The following is a 25722-nucleotide window of genomic DNA, read 5'->3' on the forward strand; positions in this document are numbered from 1 at the left end:
TTTTACGGTTTTACAACCAGCACCTGGATCTGAATACTTTTGTAATTGTACATAATTCAAAAATGTTGTGCAGCCATTCAGATATTCAATGAAATCTATCTGTATATAGCACCACCTGCTGTTTTTTCCTTTTTTCTAATCTCTCTGTCCACTTCACTGAGGTGGACGCACATGCTCAGATCCATCCTTCAACTGCCGCCAGCTCCAGCAGGCAGGACACTGAGAAAGGACATGCCCTCTGATCTGCCGTCTTGAAATAAATCTAACCATTGAAGCAATGATTGGGGAGATCTCTGGTTCTATGGGAGGTACAGGGTTAGTTCTAGCTTTGTTAGAAAGAGGTTGCCATGTACTATAAGATTTCTGATGTTCATTTTTTACCCTGATCATGGGATAACTATTTCTAAGCTAGACAGTCTAAAGATGCGCCAGATTTTTCACAGTGGCTGATGGTTGATGATAAATTTTCCAAAAAGCCTAAGACCTTGTTCGATGAGCCAAAACTAAAAAAGTGTCAAAAACACTTTATAAATGTGATTCAAAGCATGTACGCCAGATTTCTGGAGCATTTCGATTAGTAAATCTCCCCCACCGTGTTGCTTTCTACACTCAGTGTGTGATCATCAAACATTGGCAAGGTACAACATTTCATCTTCACATGATCTTTATCTAGAAAACCATCTTTGTGCCAAGTGGAGTCATGAAGAAGCTGTCAACTACAATGAGCTGCACACGGTATGCCGCAGGTGGTTGAAAATTATGCTTTAATTGAGGAAAAAAAGACCAGTTCAATTTTTACAAGATGGAAGGCCAAAAAGTTCTCTCAGTTAGAATATACAGTGACTCATTTTGACCGGAGGAGAGCAGTGCCAGTGGTGGTCTCTTGTGGTTTTGCCCCAGACTAGGAAGGGATTAATGAACATTTATCAAAAAGATTCCAGTTCCTTGCCTTAGCCGCCTGTCAGAGCCGTAGGTCACTGTGATGTTGCATTTGCTGCAATGACTCGCCCTTCCTCACGCCTTCCATTCCAAATTTCTCTATATTGCTAGATTTTCAAGTACATTTTCTCCACATATTTGCTTGTAAACAAAATGCAGGAAAGCTTGGACTTGGAAAACAGCTCATTGCATTTTGAGGGACTTTTCGTTGTCGGACATCAGGGCATCGTTGCAGTGGACCATGTCTTCCTCTGGAAGGTCTGGTTGAGGGTACACAACGTAGCAAACTTTCTGGCCACAGTATGTCATCTTTTCTGAAAGGAAAGGGTAAGTTGTGTTATTGTGGAGGTAAAACAAAAACTAATGTGGTGGTTCTGCCTGCCCAAGGAATTAAAAATGGAGCCCTTTCTTCAAGAGAGGTCATGAGCTGGTCAACATAGAAGCGATTCTAGAAGTTAGAGGTGTTCATATATGAGCCTCATAGCTACAAATACCCTACTTGTTATGCTCTTGTGCCACACACTCCCCCTGTCCAGTTCATAAAGACTGTCTTAAATGCCCCCATCTCTATCTACTGACCACCACCAATCTCTTTTCCTCTTGTCTACTTCCTCTAAAGGGAAGCCTCTTAGGCTCTCACAACCATAGGCCAACCTGATATGTGGTCTATCTTTCTCCTGGGCTCAAAAGCATTTTTCCATCTATGGCATATCCATTTTTGATCGTCGGGATACAACTGCTGGGACCTTCACCAATCATAATATAGAGGGTCCTTTGCCTCAGTTGGTGGAGGTTGGAAGTAGGAGAAGAGGACCAAAAAGTTTGCTCTTTGTGTGCAGCCTCATTACTAGGGTATGTCCACACGGGATGGATATGCTGTGGATTTGAAAAAAATCTGCAGCATAAAGTGACCCGTGTTGGTTGTTTTAAATCTACAACATAAATTTGCATGCAATGCAAAAGAGCTATGGGCCTCATGGTACCGAATGCGGCCACCAAGGGTTGAGGTGGAAACTGGTCATACTGTATTTAGGTGTTTGTTGCCAAATGTTTGACATAAACCCATTCCTCAACCCCCGTGTGTGAGCATATTTTTCTACATGTGATAGAGAACAGTACAATGAATGACTTACCAATAAATCTATCTACACACTTTGGTTTATTCTTCCAGTAAACCGTCAGGAAAAAGACTGGCACACCCGTTAAAATAATTATGAGTCCGACGCCACACACTACTGGTTCAGAATAGAAGCTGAATATGAGTAGGAACGCCCAAAAACATAGATAGGTGATTGGAATCAGCAGATTCACCTGAAATAAAACAGAAAAAGATTTCTTACATTTCTTGGCAAATAGGGTTGGTTCACACATTGTTGTTGTTTACGTTTGTGGTTTTAGTGGCTTTTCTTGCAACTGTTTTGTCTTTGTTTTGTTTTGGTAGTAAGGGCCCCTTCACAGGCTGCAGAATTTTCCACGACTAAAAATCAGTTCCATTCACTTGAATGGGCCTTGCAGAAAAAAATCCATGTGCTTTTCATCCCCATTCAAATGAATGGAACTGAGTTTCAGTCTGAAAATTCTGCAACAAAAACTGCAGAGTGTGAAGGTGCCCTAAAAATGTCATCTCCAGATGTTAGCTATGAAACACAGGACACACAAGTGATTTTTCTTTTTTGCCAATGGTGTTTTGTTAATTAGGAGGCATTTTTTGGGGTCTATGGCATTTTTTTTAAATCTACCCGTATTTTTCGCTTTATAAAACGCAACTGATGATAAGATGCAGCCCAGGTTTTGGAGGAGGAAAAATATTTTTCATCCGACTTCATGTCAGATCCTCAGATCAGGACCTCAGATCAGACTTGATATCGGGACCTCAGATCAGACTTGATATCGGGACCTCAGATCAGACTTGATATCGGGACCTCAGATCAGACTTGATGTGTGATAGGAACCCTCAGGACATATGCGCATGGTTTGTATTAAGTGCAGATGTTCACGTGGAATATCCACAGCATAATACAGTGCCAGTGCGCTCAGCAGGACGGGTTTTCCGTGAAAATCCACATGAGGCCTAACACACATGGATTTATGGGAGGATTTGGTGTGGAAACGCAGCTAATTCTGCCCAAAAATCTGTATAGATTACACTGTCATGTGGGGTTGTCTCATCTTAGACATTGGCGGCATATTGATAGGATATGCCACCAATGTCAGATAGGTGAGGGCCCCACCTTTGGGACACACATCTATCTCCAGAGCAGGACCCCTGAAGTGAGCGGAGAGCGATTATTCTTAGGAACATTCAGGGAACGTTCATTCTTAGGAATATTCCGATCATTGGCGCATGTAAAAAGGCCTTTACTAGGTGCCTGTATTTTTATTGGCGTTCCCCTTTAAAATAAAAATGTCTGTTAGAAGAAATTGCAGAATGAGTGCATTTCCATTGTTGTAATACTGAGTGTCGGAGCAGATCTGCATAATATGTCAGAGCTATAAATAAGTATAAAAATTAATAAAATATATTCTCATTTCCCAGTGACAGCCAGGCGACATCGCCTGCAGCATACCATGCATATCAGCATATCAAAAGATGGACGAAACAGACCATGCAAATTTGTATGAATACAATCCTGTTTCCCTGTAGGTGTCCTGCAGGACTACCATTTCTCATCCTGCAATGGTGTAAAAAAAACTAAAAAAAAGTAATGCCTTATCAATCCCCTGCTGATGCTTCCCTAGTTCCCCCCTGGTCTTTGTACTTCCAGCTCCAGCAGTGACATGTCAGTACAACATTTATCATGTATTTGATCCATTTCCATTAGAGATCCGTTTTTTTAGATGGATAAAAAGTACTGCATGCAGTCCTTTTTTTCAATAAAAAATTTTTTTTAAACGATCTCTAACGGAAATGGCTCAAACGGATGCCAAATGTGCATAACTGATGCACAGAATCGTTTTTTATTTTATTTCTTTTTCCATTCTTCTGACGGATCAGAAGAATGGAAAAATAACGGTCATGGGAACTCTCCCATTGTATTTAAATTGTATTTTATGCATTTTTGTATACCAAAGTATGTGTACGGACAGTAGGGGGTTAATTTCCTGGCCCTTTAGAGACAGTTGCTGGGTGTGGGCTGGTCCCTCCCCTTTTGGGCTAGGAACTGTAGCTGGAGCAGCCAAGGTGTAAGCAGCAAAAGTGTGCAGCATGGTGTCTGAAAGAAACAGCCAAAATGGATACCTCAACCCTGCAAGCCAAGAGCAGCTATAAAAGTGATCATCCAGCCTCTGAGAGAAGGAAGCTTTGAACTTTACAGAAGGTTGAGGGCCATAACCAAAGGGACAGTGCATGAAAAAACAAAATCAGTAAAGGTAAAGCATGTATGTTAGGCTTTGGACTTCATTGCATTTGGTTGGGGATAAGCTTCAGGTACCCTCCCATACTATTGAGACAGACTGGGCATCTGTTAAAAGACTGCACCCCACAGTTGGGCAATTTAGTGCCATATTGAGAATAAGAATTTATTGTGAGAAAGACGTTGCACCTAAATTGTGAAGTTTGCTTGGATTAACTGGGAAGAGACTCAGATAGGTACTATCTCCCCATATACAGCCTTGGGAAATCTGTGGATGTACCTGGAAAGACTGAACTTCTTTTTACAAGTGCCTGTGTGTGTCATCTGTCCAAAGGGCCTCAGTAAAGTACATTGGACTTGTTCCCCCAAAACCGGTCTCATTATTGCCTTGAATGGCCTACCTGCACAGTCACGCCACTGCCCTTTTTGTAGGTATCTCAAGGGAACCCAAAACTCACCAATACCATGGGCACCCCACCCCAAGGGGAAGAAAGAGTGCACCCCTCCCATCACTGCATAGGCCAGGGAGCACCAGAATGCAGGCTGCTACCGTGACTACTACTTACTACTCCTATCCTCGCCACCATCGCCACTCTCATCACCTTAGCTGGTACTACAGTATATTACACTGGGGATTTTCCTGCACAAAAATCTGTGCGTAATACATACCATGTACATATATGGCCGGTCAGTTTATGCTGTGAATTTTTTTCCACATTTTGTCAATTTTCACCGACTTTGCTGGTGTTGTAACACACTGTGGATTTTCCACCTTCAGTACCACAGCGGACACATCTTAGGTCAATTTCACACAAGCATACTATTAGCCACGGGTCATATAACATGAACTAACAGCATCAGGGCTCATGCACACTACCGTATGTAGTTTGCGGTCCGCAAAACAGGGATCCACAAAAAATACAGATGTGCACATTTTGCGGAACAGAACAGCTTGGCCATAATAGAACAGTCCCATACTTGTCTGTAATGCGGACAATTATAGGACATGTTTATTTTTTTGCGGAACGGACAAGCGAACATACAGAAATGGAATGCACATGGAGTAACTTCAGTTTTTTTTTGCAAACTCATTGAAATGAAGTTCGTGTGCATGATTTCTCAAGTCATAAGGACTTAGTTCGAGTGTTCGAAGCCCCATTTTTATACTGCGTGTTTTAAGTTTTTTTGTGGCGGACCACATTGCACTGCTCTTACCTTAATCGGTCGGAACATATTGGGTTTCTTGAAGCGAAGAACAATTAGCCCCATAATTGTTACTCCATAGCAGAGGTAGTTAATAAAAGACACGTAGTTTATCAGGGTGTACGTATCGCCAACCAGCATGATGATAATTGTCGTTCCGCACTGGGAAAAGAAAGATCAGGAATTATGAGTAATATCCCCATGGGGCTAACTGCCGTGTCCTAAATGTTCCAGAATTTTAAATGCAGTATAATGAATGCGGGTTTTAGCGGAGCACTGGGCCCCTGGTTCTTAATCGGTTCTCCTCAGAGACTTTCTATAGACATTCTACAAATCCATAGAGCTCTCCTGCTCTTTCGTTTTAGCAATCGGAGAGGGTCTCTGTCCCTGAACCACCTCCGATCAAGATTTGTCACAGTGACATGTCAAAAGTCTGGGGTTATCCCATTACAGAGACATATTGCTGGGGCCCCTGCCAATTACTTAAAGGCTATGTACACCTTTGGGGGCAATTTTTTTTTTACTGTTGCATTGTACTTATTTTGAGCTAAAAATAATTTTTCAATTGACTTTTATTAACAATATGGAATCCTTTTTTGTGTACAGAGCTGAGATGCTCTAACTAGCTGCCTATGGATTTTCTTTCTGTCTTTCCCGTCATCTGGGGAGCTGAGGGGCTCCTTATCTCTGACCTTATTAATACTCATTATAGCTAAATCCTTATCTTACTGATAAAGCCTCATGCACACGTCCGTGGAACACAGGCCGTGAGATACCGGCCTGGATTCCTGCTAGAGTGCAGGAGCGCACAACGTCATTGGTTGCTATGACGCCGTGCCGCCGCTGCTGTACAGTAATACACTCGTTTAGATCATACGAGTGTATTACTGTACAGCAGCGGCGGCACGGCGTCATAGCAACCAATGACGCCGTGCGCTCCTGCACTCTAGCAGGAATCCAGGCCGGTATCTCACGATCCGTGTTCCACGGACGTGTGCATGAGGCTTAAGAATGTGGCTTAAATAAGTGTTTATGACCTCTCAGTAGTTTAGAGATAAGGGTTATTAGATGTCAGACACAAAGTGAAAGTGAAAGTACCAGTCATACAGTTAACCCTTTGTGACAGAATGGCTCAATATTTTTTTATAAAGGCCAACCTGCGGCACTCCACCTGTTGTGAAACTACAACTCCCAGCAGGCATACTTGCCCTGCTCTTCTTAGAACTCTCATAGAAATAAATGGACCATGCTGGGAATTGTAGTTGCACAACAGCTGGAGTGCCGCAGGTTGCCCTCCTCTGTACATAGGGGATAAGTCTCTGTAAATTGACAACCCCTTTAAGATGATAGTTACCCCTTTAATCAATTTGATTTAAACTACACCTTCCAGGATATTGCTCTTCTCATCACTTTTGTTGAGTGAGGAGAAAAGTCACAAATTTGGCATATTTTAACAAAAAGTTGAAATTTATGCAAAAAAAACCCTGAAAACTTGATTAGTGTGGGCCACTATTTTTTCACAGGCTTTTTCTAGGTATAGGCGTGTTCACTAAGGTCTTATTCTTATGTCAGTGACTCGCAGACGTGTGTGTTCTCTATGGACAGCACACGTATCAATTGATTTTAATGTGCTTTATCACGTGAGTCAGTGGGAAAACAATGGAAGCATGCGCTACCTTGGTCCATGTTGCAGACCAAACACGCATTGAAGCTTATGGTCCGTGAAAACCATGACAGGACATGGACGGGATCCGTGTTTTTCTCACTGATGTTTACTGAGACATGGCAAACGTGGTAAACAGATAACACATGGAAGGAAAAAAACGGACACAAGGACCACTAACAGACCCTTCACAAGACATCTTTAGGGATGAAGACACATTAAAATTGTGTCTGTGATTCAATCACTTGTCAATAAGTCAAAGACATTTAGGCTAGAGCTACATAACAACATTTGTTGACTATTTGTCGCAGAAACATTTTTTCTAATGATAATCTACGGTGTCGCACTTTGACATGCTGCAACTGCTACATGACAGTCGCAGTCGCGTCACAGTCGCAGCATGTCGCAGTGCGACACCATTGACTATCATTACATAAATATGTTGCACGACACATGTAGTTGTATCCTTTTGTCGGACGGCTTATTGTCGCACAACAAATGTCATGTAGCCATACCCCTACCATGGCGTGTGGTAAATCAGTTTGAGTAAAGAAGACTGCTAAAGTCATTTGCGCCAAATTTATTAAAAGACACACATCTTGCTGAAAAATTGGTGCATTTTGAACCAAGAAACTGGGTAAACATGTGGATTTGAGACTTAGGGCTCATGCACGCGGCCGTTCCATGCATTGGGTAAGATCTGCAGACGGATCCAGACCCATTCAACTTGAATAAGTCCATGCTGCGTCCTCCCCGCAAAAAAATAGAACATGTTCTATTTTTTTGCAGTGCAGAGGCACGGAGAGAAACTCCATGGAAGCACTCCATAGTGCTTCCGTGGGGTTCTGTGCCCCAGTTCCGCACCGGACCTTCCGGATTGCGGACCCATTCAAGCGAATGGATCCGCATCCGTGAGGCGGGGTGCACACGGCCAGTGCCCGTGTATTGTGGGCCGCAATATGGGAATGGCCGTGTGCATGAGCCATAAACAAACCTCCCAGGTGTTCCTTTTTCGGGGGGACAGTTCCTACTTTTGAACCTCTTTGCTCCTTACGGCCACCTGCACACTGGTGCGGGTGAATACACATTAGATCTGCACAAATTTCCGTGTGGATTTATGTGCGTTTCTGTAGCGCATCCGCAGCAAAATCCGCAATGTCTAACAGCATTTTTTGGTGTGGATTTGATGTGGTTATGTCAATTTCTGCACAGAAAAAATCTGCAAAGTGTGCATGAGATTTGCGTAATCTCATACACTTCGCTGGTACGCTGGTATGGGAAAACTGCACCTATTCCGCAACGTGTGCAGGCGGCCTAAGGCTCCATTCACACGTCAGTGGTGTGTTGCGGACCCGCTAATTGCACCCCTATAGAAATGCCTATTCTTGTCCGCAAGTTGCGGACAAGAATAGGACATGTTCTATCTTTTGCGGAGCTGCGGACCCGAAGATCGGGGCCGCGCTCCGCAATTGCGGATGCAGACAGCACACTGTGCGCTGTCCGCATCCATTCCGTCCCCATAGAGAATGAATGGGTCCGCACCCGTTCCGCAAAATTGCGGAACGGATGCGGACCCATTTTGCGGACGTGTGAATGGAGCCTAAGTGTCCTTCTTCCTATTTTTGACCTGAGGTACAGATTTTGATTATTGCATTTACAATAATGATCCAGAAAGTGTCTGGTTCCTCTCTGTATATTACAGCTCGCCTTGTATATTATTTCATTATTTGATGCAATTGGGATTGTAGAAATATCTATATTCCGATAATTTCTCATATCTCCCTAGCTCATATCTATCTATCTATCTCTTTATACTCCATAGTAAACAGAAAGAGGGGCAGTTGCCCATAGCAACCAATCAGAGTTCAGTTTACATTTCCAAACCTGAGCTTGGGAGATGAAAGCAGTGATCTGATTGGTTGCTATAGGCAACTGCTCTGGCTCCTGTTTGTACAGTGGAGGCCTGGCAGGACAGGTGTTTCCAGTCAGCAGCACAGGTGGAGAGCTCCTCTCATTACCTCACAGAGGCCTGGCAGGAGCTGTGGCCATAGCACAGGCTGAGGGAGGACACAGCAGACAGCAGTGTGGGGAGACGATAATGTGGAGCAAGGCTGTGTCATGCAGGTGAGCGCTGCAGCTGGAGGTATATGTGGGGGACATTATGGCGGTGCTGTGGTTACAGTGGGGCGCACACTGACTGGGGTTGGGGGGCTGCTACACTTTTTGTCATGTTTTTTGGCCCCAACTTTTGCAGCACTTTTTGTAGCCGCTTTTTTTGTTTGTTTTTTTACATGCCTTGCATCTTTATATAGAGAAGTTTTTTTTCTTTATAGAGAAGTGATATCAAAACTGTTGGAAAAACACAAAGGGGCACGTTTATCAAGTTCACCTGTTTTTAGGCTTTCAGTTAGGAGTATTTGCTTCACCTGTCTGTCTTTTGCCGACTTTGTCAAGCACTTCACAAATGAGGGCTCGTGCACGTGGCCGTAGTTTTGGTCCGCATCCAATGCGCGTCTTTTTTTGCAGATCGGATGAGTACCTATTCATCTCAGTGGGGTCAGAAAAGATGCCGTTGGCACACCCGAGTCCGTTCGGTGGCCCCGCAAAAAAATAAATAGAACTTCCTATTCTTGTTTTTGCGGACAAAGGACATTTCTGCAGGAGTAAAAAAAAAAATTGGTGTCAGCACTTGGCCGGCATCCAACTGCGATTTGCAGACCGAAAAAAAACTGATACAGTTATAATCGGGAGGCCTTATGGCTCATGCACACGGCCGTATGTATTTTGCGGTCCCCAAAAAACGGATCTGCAAATAATACGAATGATGTCCGTGTGCATTCCGGCCCCTAATAGAACAGAGCTATCCTTGTCCTTTTTTAAGGACCCATTGAAATGAATGGCTCCGCATACGGTCTGCAAAAAAAAAAACGGAACGGACAATGTGCACGAGCCCTTATTGATAAGTATGTAAATACTAGCCCGGGGGTCACACAGTAAATGTGTTAATTTTTTATTTTTTTTGTACATTACAACAATATAATTATATGTTTTCATAGCGTCTAAATGTTGGAACAATAAAAACTTTATTCAGCTTTCAAACGAAAGACGCAATACCGTGAACAGCGAGTGTACTTACACAAACCAGCAGGGCAGGTACCGGGGTACAGTATTTAAAATGGATCATGGCCAGTAAGCTGGGCAAGTGACCTTCTCGAGCTCCAGAGAAGCAAAGCCTATGGAAAGAACAAGGTCGAGAGCTCCGTTATTTCTTCCTATAGCATCTGAGTAGTTTTTGAATCTTAAAGTCAAGCTCCACGATTCGAGTACTTTACATATGGCAGGCAGGCTACAGACCTTTCATTGTGAATTTACCTGCAGAAAATCCATGTTGTATTATAGCAGCAAAGTGGATAAGGTTTTACTAAGGCCTATTGCACACGACCGAATGGCTTTTTCTGTGTTTTGCGGTCAGTTTTTCATGGATCCGTTGTTCCCTTTTTCGTTTCTGTTCAGTTTTTCCATATGGCATATACAGTAATTGCATAGAAAAAATTGGGCAGGAACGGATACGGATGCATTCCCGTATGTGTTCCTTTATTTTTTTTGCGGACCCATTGACTTAAATGGAGCCACAGAACGTGATTTGTGGGCAATAATAGGACATGTTCTATCTTTCAACGGAACGGAAAAACAGAAATGCGGAAACGCATACGGAGTACATTCTGTTTTTTTTTGCGGACCCATTGAAATGAATGGTTCCGTATACGCAAAAAAAATAAAAATAAACTGTGTGCATGAGGCCTAAACCTCATTCACACACTGTGGAAAAAATAATATACCGTACATTGAAGTCCGCACATTGACCTGTGGTGCAGATTTTATAATGGAAAATCTGCAGCATTTAGCTACGAATTAGGGCTCATGCACACGACAGTATTTTGTGTTCAGTATACTGGCCGTTTTTTTAGTTCAGTATGCGGTACATATACTGAACCATTCATTTCAATGATTCAGCAAAAAAAAACTTGTGTCTCCGTGTGCATTCCGTTTCAGTATTTCCGTACCGTGAAAAGATAGAACATGTCGGATTATTGCAAATCACAGTGCTTGGCTCCATTTAAGTCAATGGGTCCGCAAAAAAAAGGGAACACATACAGAAATGCATCTGTATATCTACCGTATCCATTCCGTTTTTGCTGAACCATCTATTGAAAATGTTATGCCCAGCCCAATTTTTTAAATGCAATTAATGTATACTGTATATGGCATACGGAAACACAACGGAAACAAAAAACGGAACAACGGATCCGTAAAAAACGGACCGCAAAACACTGAAAAAGCCATACTGTCGTATGCATGAGCCCTTATTCAGCAACATTTGCACCATTTGGTTACCAGGAGATTCTTTATGCTGCAGTTTTACTGCTGTGGACAAAAAAAACTAACAAAAAAAAAACTGCACTGGACCCATCCCACGTGGATGTACCCTAAAAGCCATGTCTTATTAAAGGGAATCTGTCACATCCTTTATGCTGCCACCAATAAAAGAAGCATAAAATAGTCATAGACCCATTTAGGGCAAACAGCGGGTCCGCAATACACGGGCACCAACTGTGTGCACCCCACATCACGAATGTGGACCCATTCACTTGAAAGGGTCCGCAATCTGGAAGGTTGGTGCGGAACAGAGGCACGGAAGCATTACGGAGTGCTTCCGTGGGGTTTCTGTCTCTGCCTCTGCACTGCAAAAAAAAGTAGTGCATGCATTCAAGTCAGTGGGTCCGTGATCTGAATGCGGCGGCCCTACAGTCGGTGCCCTGCATTGCGGACCACAATTTGCGGTCCGCAGCACGGGCCCGGCCAGAACACGTTCATGTGAATGAGCCCTTGCTAAGGCTGAATTCCAACGTCCATGGAACACGGTCCATGAGATACCGGACTGGCATCCTGCTTAGTGCAGAAACCAATGACGCAGTGCGCTTTGTGCCACCGCCACAGTACAGTAATACACTCGTATGATCTATACAAGTGTATTATTGTACAGCAGCGGCGGCACAAAGCGCACGGCGTCATAGCAACGAATGACGCTGTGCGCTCCTGCACTAAGCAGGATGCCTGTCCGGTATCTCATGGAGCATGTTCCACAGACTACATGCACACGACTGTTTTGGTCCGCATCCGAGCCACAGTTTTTGCGGCTTGGATGCGGACCAATTTACTTCAATGGGGCCGCAAAAGATGCCCAGCCCTGACACGGCATAAAAATCGCTGTGCGACAAAAAAGGGGACTAACGACTCATTTCAAGTCTGAAACAGTCGCAAGTCCTTTGATAAATAACCCCCAGTGATTTTAGTGATCTGTCACTCGGGCACTAATATCCGGGCGTTCATCAGCACTTATAGGTTTAATACTGTGCCGAGAAGAGTCACATGGTGCCAGGGAAGAGTCTAGTTTATTCATGATGAGCTCGCGCTCTCCCCGCCCACCCAGGGGTGATTGACAGTCTCTTCCTAGGGAGTAAACAAAGGATAAAACTGCCAGTCGGCAGACATAGCATTAGAGGGGTTATCCAGTTATTAAAATTGATGGCAAGCTGTGCGGCCTTCTTATAGTTCACAACTGCTCTGTACTTTTATTAGTATTTCCTTGAAAGCAGTGACCCTTCAATCAGCTGATCGGCATGGCGAGAGCTGGACCCCCGGCAATCTTATATTGATGATCTAATGCTATAACTGGATAACTCCTTTTAAAAATTCTTGCGGCCACCACTAGGGGTAGTTTGCAGCACATATGCAGTATGCAGCACATCATTTTTGACCCATTTAGGGCTCATTCACTCGACTATATAGTTACCGTCCCCTTGTGGTGGACCGCAAGTCACGGGCATGGGCCGTGTGCTCTCCATGCTGCGGATGTGGACCCATTGACTTGAATGGTATGAGATGTCCAATATTTTGTGGTGCGGAGGCACAGACTTCTGTGGGCTTCCGATCCGTGCCTCCGCACCGCAAAAGATAGGACATTGTTTTGGTCCGCATCCGAGCCGCAGTTTTTGGGGCTTCGATGCGGACCCATTCACTTCAATAGGGCCGCAAAAGATGCGGACAGCACTCCGCGTGCTGTCCGCATCCGTTGCTCCGTTCCGTGGTCCGCAAAAAAATATATATAACCTGTCCTATTCTTGTCCGTTTTGCGGGCAAGTATAGGCAGTTATATTAATGGCTGTCCGTGCTGTTCCGCAAAATTGCGGAACGCACATGGATGGGTCTGCATCTGTGATGCGGAGTTCACGCAGCCAGTGCCCGTGTTCTGTGGTCCGCAACACGGTGACAACGGCCATACTGTCATGTGAATGGGCCCTAATGTTAATAAAAATGAAAAAAAAGTTGCACAACGGGTTCAACAGTGGACATTAATTTTAAGCTAAAAGTAACATTTAAATGAATCAGTTCATTGATAAGGTCTTGATTGCTTTGAGTTACCATGGTAACAGAAGATATGGTAAAATAATTTGCAGGTTAAATTATTAAGCGGAAAGATCATAAAATTCATCAGGTTAGAGCGCTATATTAAAACAGGGAGATTAGTGGAAAAATGGCACAGGAAAAATGGCGCAAATTGCTATTCTATAGATGAGGCTCATAGGGCGCAAACTAAGCTTTAAAGAGTATAGTCTTCCTAGCTATGCTCCCTGTAAGTGTATGTTGTAGTGCATTTATGCTGGATGAAGACGGGCGGTGAGCAGCTTTCTCTCTCTACGCCCTTTATGAATAGAGGTGATGCATCCCCTGTTGCATTGTCTGCCATGCAGATATTGTGGTTGCAGCAAACATTGCTCCAGGATGCGACCTTCCACGGGTCCTTCTTCACGGGGTTCATTATGTGTCGGCCTTTAGAGACTCTGCACATTCCTAATGACATTGCATTGTGATTATTATGCCTCTTACACTGAGAGGCATAAGCCCTCTTTCACACAAGCCAGTTTTCCATCCGGATAAAATACGTGTTGCGAATGGACGGCATCCAGACTATATCCCGACCCATTCATTTCAGGGGGTCTGAGTTACATGAGCATTGCTTGTCACTGATCATCTCTGCGTCCAGGAAAAATATCAGCACGTTCATATTGTGCATTTATTGTGCAGCTCTGGCCCCATGGAAATGAATGGGGCTTGCAAGAAAAACAGAAGACATCTGGATGCAATGCATTTTTCACTAATGTTTTGTGTTTTTTTTTTTTTTTTTTTTTGTGTGTAAACACTAGTCCAAGATGTTTCTTGAAAGTCTATGGGAATCAAATGCACAACAAACGTGTTTTTTGTAGGGGCGTCAACTCTTTTTTTTCTCATGTACCTCCACTGTGTTCTTTGTGCAGTGTGTATTGGTGCTTTTTAATGGTGTTTTTGCATGGCACTTTTCTTTTTTGACTCTTTTTTTTTTTATTTTTTTATTTTTTTCTCCCCTCATTGTGCAGGGTAAAGAAAGGCCTCATGCATACGGCCGTTGTTTTGTCCACATCCGAGCCGCCAAACTCTTATGTAAGGGTTCATGCCCGCTTTTGTTCTGTTTGTTTTTGCGGACTGTACACGGAACCATTCATTTTAATGGGTCCGCAAAAAAAAGGGAAGTTACTCCGTGTGCATTCCGTTTCCATATTTCCATTCCGCAAAAAAATATTATTGTTCTCATTACAGACAAGGAGCCAGCTGTTGTTCCATTAAGAGCCAGCTGTTGCGTTCTGCAAAATACGGAATGCACACGGACGTTGTCCAAATATTTTGTGGACTGCAAAATACATACGGTCATGTGCATGAGCCCTGAAGGAGCCTTTATACAGCTTTTGTTGCATCAGATCACTGTGCAAAGACTGCACCTCCAAAAGGCATTTCACCGCAGCAAATCTCTGGGCAGACACTAAACTAGCAGCGATTGCTAGAAAATTTCATTTGGCATCAGTGCAAACGTAAAATGACCTGTGCACTCTACCACCCAGGCTGTTATGGTCACTACCGAAGTTACTTTGTATTGCATCCACAAGTCCCAGCTCCCTTTTCAGGCCTTGTTTGGTGCCCATGATGAACCTGGTTTGGATCTACTGACTTACGCCTCCAACAGACCTGTGACTAACTGTGTAGGCATACAGTATAATAGATCACCAATAGGCCTCCATTGTAAAAAAAACAAAGGTATCCGTTTTTTTTTTATGGAATAGAGTAGTGTACTATACTGTTCCAGACCAAAAAAAAACTGCTTACATATAGAGTTGAAACCAGAAGTTTACATACACTATATAAAAAGACACATATGCATGTTTTTCTCAATATCTGACATGAAATCTGAATAAACCTTTCCTGTTTTTGGTCAATTGGATTTACCATAAATATAATGATTTGCCAAATGCCAGAATGAAAGAGAGAGAATGTTTTAAGGCATTTTTATTACTTTCTGCAAAGTCAAAAGTCTACATACATTTCAGTAATATTTGGTACCATTGCCCTTAAACTGTGTGATTTGGGTCAAACATGTTAGATATCCTTCCACAAGCTTCTCACAATACTTGGTCGGAATGTGGGCCCATTCCTCCTCACAGAACTGGTGTAACTGAGCCATGTTTGTTGGTCGCCTTGCTCGCACCGGCCTTTTCAGCTTTGCCCATAAATTTTCAATAGGATTGAGTCCAGGGCTTTGTGATGGCCGCTCCAAAACATTGACTTTGTTATCCATAAGCCACTTTGTAACCAGTCTGGCAGTATGCTTCGGGTCATTGTCCATTTGGAAGACCCATTTCTGCCCAAGCTTTAACTTCCTGGCTGATGTCTTGAGATGTTGCTTCTGTATTTCCACACAATCTTCTTTCCTAATAATGCCATCTATTTTGTGTAGTGCACCAGTCCCTCCTGCAGCAAAACAACCCCACAACATGACGCTGCCGCCCCTGTGTTTCAATGAAGTTCTTAGGCCCCTTTCACACGGGCGAGTATTCCGTGCGGGTGCAATGCATGAGGTACCCGCACTGAATCCGGACCCATTCATTCTATGGGGCTGTGCACATGAGCTGTGATTTTTACACATAACTTGTGCGTTGCGTGAAAATCACAGCATGCTCTATATTTAGCGTTTTTCACGCAACGCAGGCCCCATAGAAGTGAATGGGGCCGCGTGAAAATCGCAACATCCGCAAGAAAGTGCCAGAGGTCTTTTGCCAGATCTTGAAGATAGAACAGAGACCGGCAGCTATGGAGCAGGTAAGTTAACATTATTATTTGTTTAACCCCTCCATCCCTAATTTACTTTGCATTCTGTATTAAGAAAGCTATTATTTTCCCTTATAACCATGTTATAAGAGAAAATAATAAAATCTACACAACACCTAACCCAAACCTGAACTTCAGTGATGAAGTTTGGGTCTGGGTACCAAACATGCCGATTTTTCTCACGCGCGTGCAAAACGCATTAAAACGCTTTGCACTCGCGTGGAAAAATCACGCATTTTACCGCAACGCATCCGCATCTTATCGGGCCCTCACACGCCACACTCGTGTGAAAGAGGCCTTAGGCTTCCAAGCTTCTCCCTTTTTCCTCCAAATGTAACGATGCTCATTATGGCCAAAAAGTTCAATTTTAGTTTCGTCAGACCCCAGGACGTCTTCTTCCGGGCAGAGTGGCCTTTCAGCCCATGTTGATAAGTCCTCATTTCACTGTGGATACTGACACAATCTTAGCAGCTTCCGCCATCATCTTCACAAGGTCTTTTGCTTTTGTTCTTGGGTTGATATGCACATGTCAGACCAAAGCAGGTTCATCTCTGGGACACACAACCCATCTCCTTCCTGAGCGGTATGATGGCTGGACATTCCCATCTTGTTTGTACAGATGAACGAGGCACCTTCAGGTATCTTGAAATTTCAGCCAAGGTTGAGCCAGACTTGTGCAATTCCACAATTCTCTTCCTGATATCTTGGCTGATTTCTTTAGACTTTCCCATGATGCTACACTAAGAAGCCGTGTGTTTCAGGTGTGCGTTTAAATACATCCACAGGTGTCTCTAATTAACTCAGATGTTGCCAACAAACCTCACAGAAGCTTCCAAACGCATGACATCATCATATGGGCAGTCCAGAATTGTTTAAAGGCATAGTAATCTTAGTGTATGGAAACTTTTGAAATTGCAGAAAGTAATAAATATGCCTTAAAACATTCTCTCTCTCTCTATTTGACCAAAAACAGGAAAGGTTTATTCTAATTTCATGTCGGATATTGAGAAAAACATGAATATGTGTCTTTTTATATAGTGTAAGTAAACTTCTAGTTTCAACTGTAGCAACCCAAGAGAGAACAAGTGAATGGAGCCCTATAGAAATGTCTGGTGTATACATTGGGAGCATTTCCCTGGGGTGTACGCAGAGGCGGACAGGCCCTACATGGAAATTTCCCAGCCCTCCTCTTGGCTGCCAGTCAGGTACATAAAGATCTGATGATCTCAGCAGTAACTAATGTAGAAGCACCAGACACTTATGCACCTGGCCAGTGGCCGCAGGTGCCCTCCTGAAGCCAACTGTATTGCGGTCCTTAGGACATTGTGCAGGCGGCAGTATATTGTACTGCACTATGGTATTTGCTTCTGCTGGGGCAGTATATTGTACTGCACTATGGTATTTGCTTCTGCTGGGGCAGTATATTGTACTGCACTATGGTATTTGGTTCTGTTGGGGCGGTATTATGTGCTGCGCTACAGTATTGCTGCCCCTACCTACTTCTGTTTTCTTTGCCTACTTGTTATTGTCCCACCTTCTGTCAATTTGGACCCACCTACAACATGGGGCTTTTTTTTTTTTTTTTTTTTTCCAGGGCCATTTTAAGTTTCCAATCCACCCCTGGGTATATGCTAAACAGAGGCTCCAAATGTGTTGTGTTCAGAGCCTTACTTAACTTTTTTGATCTGAATCCAGTCACTGAATAAAAAACTAAGAAACAAGCCTTCGAGGGGGTTTTAACAAGATTTTATCTTGTACAGACTGTATTATATTACTGCATTGGATGCCATAAAATGTCAGTATTAGGCCTCTTTCACACGACCGTTTTTTTTTTCCATTTTGCGGGCCGTTTTTTGCGGTCCGTATACGGAACCATTCATTTCAATGGTTCCGCAAAAAAAACGGAATGTACTCCGTGTGCATTCCGTTTCCGTATTTCCGTTTTTCCGTTCCGTTTAAAGATAGAACATGTCCTATATTTGGCCGCAAATCACGTTCCGTGGCTCCATTAAAGTCTATGGGTCCGCAAAAAAACGGAATGCATACGGAAATGCATCCGTATGTCTTCCGTATCCGTTCCGTTTTTTGCGGAACCATCTATTGAAAATGTTATGCCCAGCCCAATTTTTTATATGAAATTACTGTATACTGTATTTGCCATACGGAAAAACGGAACGGAACAACGGAACGGAAACGGAACCACAACGGAAGCAAAAAACTGAACAACGGATCCGTGAAAAACGGACCGCAAAACACTGAAATGGACATACTGTCGTGTGAAAGAGGCCTTATCCAGACTCTCTCGGACTTCATGCCTTCATACATGATGTCAGCAGTTCTAAAATGTTAGCCAGATGCAGTGAAAAATCTGCCTTTAAATTGCAGAACTAGGTCCATGAGCCTGTCGGGAGTCTAAGCAGAAAAGTCTAGTGCAACAGCGGCCATATTGGTTGTCATCCAGCTAGAGACGATGACAGCGCATATTCCGGCCGTGAGAAATAGGAGTTAGGTTTATTGACTACTGATTGTAAAGAGGAAGATGTTAGATGCTAACTCTACAATGTCAACCATACAGCATCCAACCTTGATGAGGTAAAGAGGTATCCGTTAATCCCTCCGAATGTGGACAGCGCTACTGAGACTGGCATGATCCAGGAAAAATACCCCAGTAACTTTTCACCAAAAGTCTAAAGCAACAGAAGGGGGAAGAGGCTGAAAATATATGAAACATGTGCAGACTGGTCAAATGTGGGCGACTAAGGGTCTACTTACAACCGCCACCGCATTGGACGACATCAGTTCTTCTGGTGTCATAGCTGTAAAGTAAGCTATGTTGGTGAATGTGTAGACAAATGTCACCAGCGGGATGGAGATGAATATGGCACGAGGTAGATTCCTACAAAATAGAACAGCATTACATTGTTTGTCCCACTTACAATAGATGTTGTTTTAATTTTGTGTTGCCTTTGCGACAATGTTACGTTGCAGAGCAGTCCTTTGCAAAACCAGAGAGCACGTTGTGATATTAGTACGAGTTGTGGCAAACGTGGCTTTTCTGTACATTACAAGAACGTGTGGGATATACGTATCTCGCTGTTTGGACGGTCGCTTCTTCTTTTTTTTTTTTTTTATTCCTACAATAAGTTGATCAGAGTTGCAGAGACCCCCAAAGCAATAAGCTGTAATTTAGGGGGTATTCTGTCGGGAAGTGTTAAATTTCCCTCAAATTAAAGGGGTTCTCTCACTTTAGCAAACAGTATTTTTTTTTATGTAGAGAAAGTTAATACAAGGCTCTTACTATTGTATTGTGATTGTCCATATTGCTTCCTTTGCTGGCTGGATTCATTTTTCTACCACATTATACACTGCTCATCTCCATGGTTATGACCACCCTGCAATCCATCAGTGGTGGTCGTGCTTGCACACTACAGGTAAAAGCACTAGCCTATGTGCGCTCCCATGGTCACAACCACCACACAGGCAGAGGCTTTTTCCTATAGTTGCTGCTAGAATTTTGGGATGTTTTAGGGGTAACGGTAGAGCTTATGCTGCGGACAGCCACATATTCTATATAGATGGAGGGAGGTCCATCAGAATCGTCTCCTCTAGTGGGCTCCATGTGGACTGTAATCTGACCCCTTTCTTCAAGAATTTTTACTGATACTCTGATAAAAAGTAATGAATCCAGAATGAGCTGTAATAACTTACCTCCTGGGGTCAACCAGCTCTTCTGTGACATAATTCAGAAAGTTCCATCCACTGAATGCAAAAGACCCCTGTAAGAATGCCAGCGCCAGCTGACCAACTGTGGGGGTCATCCAAAAATTAAATGCGTTACTTGGTTTTAGTTCTTCATAGTTTCCTGGAAATGACAAATATAAATGAGGCTTATGCGGTCTTGTAAGATGGTCTCCCTTCAGGAAATGGCATTTATCATGTAGAGAAAGGTAATACAAGGCACTTACTAATATATTGTGATTGTCCATATTGTCTCCTTTGCTGGCCGGATTCATTTTTCCATCGCATTATACACGGCTTGTTTCCATGGTTACGACCACCCTGTAATCTAGCAGTGGTGGTCGTGCTTGCACACTATGGGAAAAAGTGATGGCCTTTCTGCTGGTCAGGACCATGAGAGCACACATAGGCATGCATGCGCAGCAGCTCCTGTCCAGGCCATCTCGTATCAGCGCAGCAGAGGTGGTCGCAACCCCTGGATACAAGCAGTGTATAATGCAATGGAAAATAATAGTAGCCAGCAAAGGAGGCAATATGGAGAATCGCATCACAATACATTAGTAAGTGCCTTGTATTAACTTCCTCTACATGATAAATGCCATTTGCTCAAGTGAGACAACGCTTTTAAAGGGGTTGTCCAGAATTTTACTATAAATGGCCAAACCACAGGATGGGCCCTCAACATCTGATCGATCTGCAAAAATTTCTTATACAGTTAAGGTATACTGACGGGCAACAAGGACACTATTTTTGTCTCTGTTGGGTGAATGGACCCCTACAAGGACACCAAAACATGTTTCTGGGGTATATGCCTAAGGCCTCTTGCCCACGAACGTGTGCTGCGGACCGCAATATGCAGTCCACAATGCATGGGCACCGACCATGGGCCAGCCGAATGCGGATCGTGACCCCATTCACTTGAATAGGGTCCGCGTTCTGTCTGTTCCGCAAAAAGATAGGACAAGTTCTATCTTTTTGCGGAACAGAAGCACGGAATGGAACCTCACAAAAGCACTCCGTAGTGCTTCCGTTCCGTGGTTCGGTTCCATTCCGCACGGCATCTCCGGATTTGTGATGCGGAAAGCACACGGCCGGTGTCCTGTGTATTGTGGATCAGCTGTATGCGGGCCCCAATACGGCCACAGGGGACACACAGTCGTGTGCTAGAGGCCTAGGGCAGAGCTCATAGTCCATGTACACAGAGCCTTAGAGGCATTTTGTCAGCAGGCTGGAACATTTCTTAAAAGCCCCATAATAATCGATAATTAAGACTCGTGCTCGCAGCAGTCCCTGAGCAGATGGAGGTGCCTGCAAGTTTGTGTTACACATCCCTATGTGCTCGGTCACTGTAAAATATCATATTCTCCTATAGAAGGTACATCATATGCCCATATTATGTGGGTACCATATTATATATCTTGCATTAGACCTTAGGGGTGCACCTCATGTGGTCAAAAACAGCACATCACCTGTCTGTACTGAAGGGTCTGCCTCTGGCCGTGATGGGCTGGGCACCCACGGCTTGCATCCCCAGTTGCACACTTGGTATCAAAAGCTATAGCACAGATTTTATGCAACGGTCTGGCGATGTTATTTGTACATTGTATGCCGATATTATTTGGGTACACCATAAGGGTTCATAAACAGAATGTACAGGCAGTGGACACCACCAACCTGCAGCCAGCCATACACATTAATGTTGACAGATCCTGCTGGCTTACAGCAGAACCTGCTGATCATTTTGTGTATGGGGGGAGGGGGTGTCTCCTAACTTTCTCCTAACCGTAGATGTTGGGGGACATAAGGATCAGGTACCTGGATTAGTCTTTTTGTTCTCTGGGAGATAAGCTGCCACCAGAGGTGTATGGTAGCGGATGCGTTCTCCGCAGGATAGGGGATAAGTATCTGATTGGAACAGGTGCAACCGCTGGGGCCCCCTGAGAATGATAATGAGGGCCCGTGCTTCCCAGTTGGGATGGAGGGGTCGTCATGCATACACGGTGGTGCTCGATTTAGCTCTATGGAGTTGCCGACAGGGGCATAGATACTGTGGAAGCAGCTACAATGGGGCCTGAACTCAGAAGGAGTATGGAGGACTCCTCCAGGAGGAGGACCAAAAAATTGTATTGCCTGGGTCTCCTCAACAGTATTATACAGTGACATAACATGACATACAGTATATAAGAAATGGACAGAGCGGCTGCGGGGCCTGGTCTGAGAGCTATCTTGACTATCCACAGGCGCTAGGGTTGTACAGGAGTTGGGGGTGACAGGTGGGGGGCCATTCAAAAATGTGTCGTGGGGCTCAGTCAGTTGTAGCTATGCCACTTGCTGCCAGAGATAGGCGAGTGCTTGTACTTGGCTATCTTTGGCAGTTCGATAGCGTTGAATGGAGTGGCGGACCGACATGCATGCTGCTGCTCCATTCAAATTGAGGAGCACAGGCCTTGCACCCCCAGCAGTCAGACCCCTGACAATCAGACACTTAACCGCTGTCCTGTGGATATGGAGTAAGTTGCCATGGGACAGCCCCTTTAAGGCCGGCCCTGATGAGACTTGGCTATGAATAAGTGCATTACAAAAGGGTGTACCTTTAAATATCTGCATGAACCCAACGACTATAATAAGGCCCAGCGCTAGAAGCTTCCCGGCAGTGAATATGTCCTGGATCCGCGTTGCCCACCGGACGCTTGTGCTGTTCACCCATGTGAGGAGTACTGCAAATAAGGAAAAGTAATTGTCATTGTCCCTTACCTAGATCCTGCTTTTTGGAAGAGGGATTGTTCCAGGAGGATTGTTTACAGCGTTTGAACAGAAGTTTAACCTTTTCACTACTAGCGCCGTACAAGCATGACACCCGCGTGCAGCGGGCGTCATGGTCGGCAAGTCTGTGCTGTTTCAAACAGCTAAGACCTGCGGCTAATTACTGCAACCGGCAATAATGCCGATAGCGGTAATTAAATGCTTTTAGATGCCGTGATCAAGTGAGATCACCGCACCTGAATGTGCAAAAACGGGTCAATCGGGATTTCAGTACATGTGCTGAATGCGCTTAGACTCTAAGGTCCCTTTCACACGAGCGAGTTTTCCGCGCGGGTGCAATGCGTGACGTGAACACATAGCACCCGCACTGAATCCTGACCCATTCATTTCAATGGGGATGTGTACATGAGCGTTGTTTTTCACACATCAGTTCTGCGTTGCGTGAAAGTCGCAGCATGTTCTATATTCTGCGTTTTTCACGCAGCCCTGGCCCCATAGAAGTGAATGGGGCTGCGTGAAAAACGCATTGCATCCGCCAGCAAGTGCGGGTGCGATGCGTTCTTCACTGATGGTTGCTAAGAGATGTTGTTTGTAAACCTTCCGTTTTTTATCACGCACGTGAAAAACGCATCAAAACGCATTGCTCCCGCGCGGAAAAAACTGAACAACTAAACGCAATCGCAGACAAAACTTGCTTGCAAAATAGTGCGAGTTTCACTGAACGCACCCTTAACGCATCCGGACCTAATCCGTCACGCTCATGTGAAACCAGCCTAAGAAGAAATTCAGAGCATTAATGCTAATTCTGATGGCAGGCCAACATAAGAAATGAGCAAAATGCAAAGAAATTGTCATTTTTTGAATCCCTTATGGCTGGGTTCACACGGGCGTGATGGATTAAGTCCGGATGCGTTCAGTGAAACTCGCACTATTTTGCAAGCAAGTTCAGTCAGTTTTGTCTGCGATTGCGTTCAGTTGTTCAGTTTTTTCCGCGCGGGTGCAATGCGTTTTGTCGCGTTTTTCACGCACGTGATAAAAAACTGAAGGTTTACAAACAACATCTCTTAGCAACCATCAGTTTAAAAAACGCATCGCACCCGCACTTGCTTGCGGATACAATGCATTTTTCACGCAGCCCTATTCACTTCTATGGGTGAAAAACGCTGAATATAGAACATGCTGCGATTTTCACGCAACGCGGAACTGATACGTGAAAAACAACGCTCATGTAGACAGACCTAATGAAACAAATGGGTCAGGATTCAGTGCGGGTGCTATGCGTTCACGTCACACATCGCATCCGCGTGAAAAACTCGCTTGTGTGAAAGGGGCCTATAGGTAAAAAAACAAAACATCATTTATTAGGTCATTTATGAGCCTTAAAATGATAACAATTTTTTTTTTAAGTTAAAATATATATATAAAAAAAAATATAAAAGTTTAAATCACCCCCCTTTCCGTATAATTAAAAAACAAATAGCTAAATAACAATAAATATAAACATCCTGGGTATTACCCTGACCGAAAACGCCCATAATATAAAAATAAAAAATTAAAAATCCAATACAGCGAATGGCGTAAAGGGAAAAAATGGTCAAAATGGCAAATTTGCTATTTTTTTCATTGCTTCTCTTACCCCAAAAAATGAAATAAAATGTGATCTAAAAGTCATGCACACTCCAAAATGGTATCAATAAAACTATGAATTGCCCTGCAAAAAAATGAGCCCCTAAACAGCTCAGTAGACATAAGTATAAAAAAGTTATAGGGGTCAGAATATGGTGATGTAAAACAAAAATTATAATCTCAAAGTTTACATTTATTTTTACACTATTTACACATAAAAAAACTATACATATGGGGTATCGTTGTAATCTTACTGACCCAGTGAATGAAGGGCATTGGTCAGTTCTGCTGTAAACATAATGCCGTGGGAACAAAACCTGTAAAACGGTGGAGGGATTGTTTGTTTTTCTAATTCCACCCCATTTGGAATTTTTTTCCTCCGCTTCCCACTATATTTTATGCCATAATTAATGGTGGCATTAGAAAGTACAATTTGTCCCGCAAAAAAATAAGCCCTCATACAGCTATGTGACTGGAAATATAAAAAAAGCTATCGCTCACGGAAAATGAGGAAGAAAAACAAAACAAAAATAAAAAAACACCGCCCCTGGGCACTTACAGCAAGGGCACCGCCCCTGGGCACTTACAGCAAGGGCACCGCCCCTGGGCACTTACAGCAAGGGCACCGCCCCTGGGCACTTACAGCAAGGGCACCGCCCCTGGGCACTTACAGCAAGGGCACCGCCCCTGGGCACTTGCGAGCCCTCATTTGCATACCATTATAAAGTCATTTTTGCAGAATTGGACCAAAACAAGGAAGGTACCGTTATTATCGTGCGTGTGTGTGTCCAAGAACGCAATGTAATCAGTGTGGAACATGAAAAGTTGGTGACAGACTGTAAACAAAACTCATTGACAATGAGCATAAAAATCTGTGCAGAAATCGCCCTAAGGATTTTACATTTGCAGCATGCCCATTTATGCTGCAATACATAGGGTAAAGTGTGAAGCAAAATTTGTGATACCCTCATGTAACAGATGCAGCTTTTGTCATAGGTTTTGCTGACACAAAATATACCCCCTGTGGACAGATCCTTGTCGTCCTGTACCGTAAATGCACTTTTTATTTACACTTTTGACAGGACAGTCTTTGTGTTACGTAAAGGGGTTATCCATTCCCTATAATGACTAGTGTTGATTGCGAATATTCTAATCGCTAATTTTTATCTCGAATGTTGGCAC

The 25722-nt window shown here is 43.7% G+C and overlaps 1 protein-coding gene across 1 annotated transcript in view; it reads right to left on the reverse strand.

Moving 5' to 3' along the window:
• Window positions 1-1122: 1122 nt before the first annotated feature.
• Window positions 1123-25722, reverse strand: part of SLC7A10 (solute carrier family 7 member 10) — a 61552-nt gene continuing 36952 nt past the window's right edge. Inside the window, exons 4-11 of the mRNA XM_044270535.1 lie at window positions 22743-22868; window positions 20122-20275; window positions 19186-19309; window positions 18997-19100; window positions 10295-10391; window positions 5508-5657; window positions 2073-2250; window positions 1123-1253 (exon numbers count right to left, since the gene is read on the reverse strand). Of these exons, the coding sequence (XP_044126470.1) occupies window positions 1123-1253; window positions 2073-2250; window positions 5508-5657; window positions 10295-10391; window positions 18997-19100; window positions 19186-19309; window positions 20122-20275; window positions 22743-22868 (1064 nt within the window). The remainder of the gene's footprint in view (window positions 1254-2072; window positions 2251-5507; window positions 5658-10294; window positions 10392-18996; window positions 19101-19185; window positions 19310-20121; window positions 20276-22742; window positions 22869-25722) is intronic.

The sequence above is a fragment of the Bufo gargarizans genome, chromosome 10 (genome assembly GCF_014858855.1).
Source record: "Bufo gargarizans isolate SCDJY-AF-19 chromosome 10, ASM1485885v1, whole genome shotgun sequence".
NCBI classification, from domain to species: Eukaryota; Metazoa; Chordata; class Amphibia; order Anura; family Bufonidae; genus Bufo; species Bufo gargarizans.